General features: G+C 47.7%; 1 protein-coding gene across 3 annotated transcripts in view; it reads right to left on the reverse strand.

The window, feature by feature from the left end:
• HEATR5B (HEAT repeat containing 5B) overlaps positions 1-3,585 on the reverse strand; it is a 56,760-nt gene extending 53,175 nt beyond the window's left edge. Inside the window, exons 1-3 of one of the 3 annotated variants that reach the window (XM_082756419.1) lie at positions 3,534-3,585; positions 856-1,021; positions 127-338 (exon numbers count right to left, since the gene is read on the reverse strand). In XM_082756419.1, the coding sequence (XP_082612545.1) occupies positions 127-338; positions 856-981 (338 nt within the window). In that variant the 5' untranslated portion in view covers positions 982-1,021; positions 3,534-3,585. Of the gene's footprint in view, positions 1-126; positions 339-855; positions 1,022-1,108; positions 1,400-3,422; positions 3,487-3,533 lie in introns of those variants that run through there. The other 2 variants (XM_082756421.1, XM_082756420.1) reach the window with 2 other exon arrangements.
• Between the last annotated feature and the right edge of the window lie 94 nt (positions 3,586-3,679).

A 3,679-nucleotide genomic window follows, 5' to 3' on the forward strand; every position in this document is an offset into this window, starting at 1 on the left:
ATAAACTCCACCAAAGCATGAACAATATAAGTAAACATGCACATATACAGGCAGATTTTTCTGTAACATCCATGACCACTTTGCTTAAAAAAATCATTCCCCTTTCCCCAGTAATACTGAACGTACAGTTTTGTGGGCAGGTAGGCTGCCGTGTCATCTTTGCTCTTGATGATATCATTACACTTGTCAAGCGTCTGAAAAACAGTAAATGTGTCTCCAATGCTGTAGAGAGCAGCCAGATTTTTTGCTAGCAGTTTTCGCGTAGGTGGCCCTGGGGAACTGCTGATGAGTCCTGTTAGCTGTTCTACTAGTTTCTTCTGCTTTTCCTTGACATCTGTCTGTTAACGGACCAAAAATTAACACAGTAAGTCTTGTTTCAAACAACACCCAGCAAAAATACAAGAGACTGAAGTAAACTTTATACCACTCTCACTTCCCCATAATTCAGAGAGGCTTTAGATACACCCAGTAACAGCAGAGACAGATGCTAAATGATCAGAATTGGATGTTACTTTAAGTAATTTTTTACATTCTTTAAATGACTTACTAAAATTACAGTATTACCTGCACAGAACATCTTTTAATCCCCTTTACCATCAAGAATCCCTACACCAGAAGGGAAGGTTTCACCTTATGACACTTTATGACACTTTAGAAAAGGAACCAAACTAAGTGGTTTATGCAAGAGTCACTCTGACTGCCTACAGTTAAACACTTAAAAGCAACAAACTAAAACGGAGGCTGAATCTGGGATCAGACAGTTATGATCAGACAGTTATCTGAATATTATCTATTCGCTTTCTCTATATTAAAATCAATACATGTTTTAGAAAAAGGAAAAAAAACACCACTTACCTTGTTAGCAGCTACCAGCACTTTATCCAAAAACCTTAACCATTCAAAGATAAAGACGGGCCTCTTTGCTTCTGTGATCTGTGCTAGCGCCTCCTCATTCAGCAACAAACTATGAGCCAGCTCCATTACTGGTCAAATTCTGCTTTTATCATAGATTGTAGTGACTCTGAAATAAAAATTGTAGTATTAGTATGAAGTATAGTAGAACAACATAGAGCTTTGAAAATCACATGAAAATATGAAGATGACATACATCAGATGATATTGGCTTTACAACCAAGTACGTTCATCAGTACTTCATGGATCAGAGCTGCTAATAGCAAAAAGAGCACCTACAGACAACTAAAAGGTGCAAATTCTGAGCCGGGAAAAATATACCAAAGTCACTGCCTAAAGAAGAAAAAAAAAAAAGCAACACAAAAGAGCTAAAGGAGTCATCTCACTGCCTCCTCTCACACAAAACAGAGTAAGAACTGTCCCTAATCAAGACTCTTGACCCCATTCCCGAAGCTGAAACATGAACCTGGACACCTCCTCAACATCTTCAACAGACAAGGCGAGAAGGAGACGACCCCCTTACGAGCACTAATGCAGAATCAGCGTCTTTTGCTTTCAGGAACAAGCGAATGATTCTCTTTTCTGAAGAACGTGTGCATGCCCCGAGACACAAAGTGTGGGCTCCACAGAAATAGCACAGCACGAGGCTTGCATGCTACCAAACATAGTTCCAGAGCACAACAGAGCTACAGAAGGGACATATGCGAACAGCAGCACCACATTAAGGAACACAGAAACATGTTTTCTAGAAGTAAGACTCATCTGTGCTGGTTCAGAATGCATCACTAAACATCACAGGATAACCTACCAACATGTTAGTCAGTAAAATCGCACAGCAGATATAACTCTGTGGCCTAATGCGGTTTTGCAGCTGATATTCTAGGGTGGCCCAAAATATTTAACTCCAAGAAGAGCAAGGGGTGGAAAGGATAAATAGGATTTCCCATCCCTCACAAATCTGGGAGAGGCAGGAACTGTGACAGCATTTGGGATAACTGATCTAAGACTTCCCAGAGCCCTCTGGCCTTGCTTTACAGGGTGGACAAATGCACCTCTGAAACAGAGCAGCCTGGAGCACAGGCAGCAGCCAAAGGACTGCGCGCCTCCCCTAGAGGCAAAGCACCACACATCCAACACTGAGACCCTGCTCACTGACTGGGGGGCAGCAGCAAAGCACCACCAAAAGCACACCGCTGGTGTAAGCAAGCACCCTGCAGGCAACATCACCTTCAGCAAACTACATTTAAAAGCAAGCGGAGCTGTTTAATGCAGAACTGATGGGTGGGAGGGAGGGGGAAATATCTAAAAAACAAAACAAAACGTCAACCAAGTCAACCATCTTCTGCAAAAATACCCCCCCCCCAAAAAAAAATATATATATAAAAAAAATCATCACACCAAACCCCAAACCTGAGATTAGCGATGCTAAGACTTGGATCTCAGGTAGAACAGGAAAGGCAAATCAAACAAGCAGCACCGTGCCTCCCCACGGCTATCCTCCTACAGCTGCACCGCTCTGCCCGTACTCTCAGGGTGTTTACTGTGCTCTCCCCTGCTTCCTCCTTTGAGGTCAAACCCAACAAATTCTTAAAGTGAAATGAATTAAATTAAATAACTTTACTTGTTTATAAATCAGCTCCCCATTAGACAGTAGGGAAGGGTGACACACCGATATCACAACCGTAATGGGGTTCTAAACTCACCTGCGAGCACTGAATTTTTAGGAACTAGCACAGCACAGCGCCTGTAACACCAACCTGGCTCCCTGCCCCTCGGTACCGTATTTCGTGGTGTTTTTTTGTTACTTACATCACCAGGGGCAGATCAGCAAAGGTGGAATAACCACGTACAGAAGTATGTTCTGCCCTCCTGCTGATACCTCACAAACACTTTTGCTGGATCATTATTTTTTTAAAACGTTGCAAAGAATTCAGAGGTCTTCCCTATCGCTAAGGTACACAGGTATTTTGGCTGCCCAAAACTCCTCAAAAGGAGAGCAGAGGGAAGCGCAGTGAGCAGTGGCAGCACTAAGGCTCTCCAGAGAGCAAGTCTGACCCAACAGCTCCTTGCTCCCTTTCCTCCCCAGCCAAAAGTTGTGGTTTCTCCCTGGCCTTTAGAGTCCTGAATCCCTCATCCATGAATCCCTTATCTCTTCGCCTGCTGGATTTAGGGACCACAAGCCCTAGCTCCCCACCCTGCACGCAGGCACACATTCAGCCGTGCCACCGAGGCGCACAGGATCCGATGTAGGATGAATTAATTACAAGGCATTCAGGGGGCTGAAGGGCCTCGAAGCCCTCAGCTGGGCTCTCCCCAGGTCACCTACGACCACCAGAGCCTTGCTTGGGAGCCCCCATAAGCCTGCCCACCACCTTCCAACCTGCGCAGGGGGCACCGCGCCCCCGTTACCGCCCCCGGGGCTCCGCTACACCGGAGCAAAGCAGGCATTAACCCCACAACCGTGCCAGAAAGCCCTCCCGAGAAGCGCTAAGCCCCAAGCCGGGGCTCACCCGGGCCGCCGAGCCAGCGGACCCAGCCCCCGGGGCAACGAGCCCCGAGCGGGGCTGCTGCAACCGTCCCGGTCCCGGCCCCAGCCCCGGCCCCAGCCCGGCCCCCCTCACCCTCAGCGGGCAGCGAAGCTCCGGCAGGAAGCGGCCGCAGCGCAGGCGCCAGCGGCCGGGCCGGGGCGGGGAAGGGAAGGGAAAGGAAGGGAGGGAAGGGGAAGGGAAGGGAAGGGAAGGGGCGGCCGCACGCAGGCGCCGGGCTG

Source organism: Aythya marila (assembly GCF_965140915.1).
Source record: "Aythya marila genome assembly, chromosome: 3".
Classification (NCBI taxonomy): domain Eukaryota; kingdom Metazoa; phylum Chordata; class Aves; order Anseriformes; family Anatidae; genus Aythya; species Aythya marila.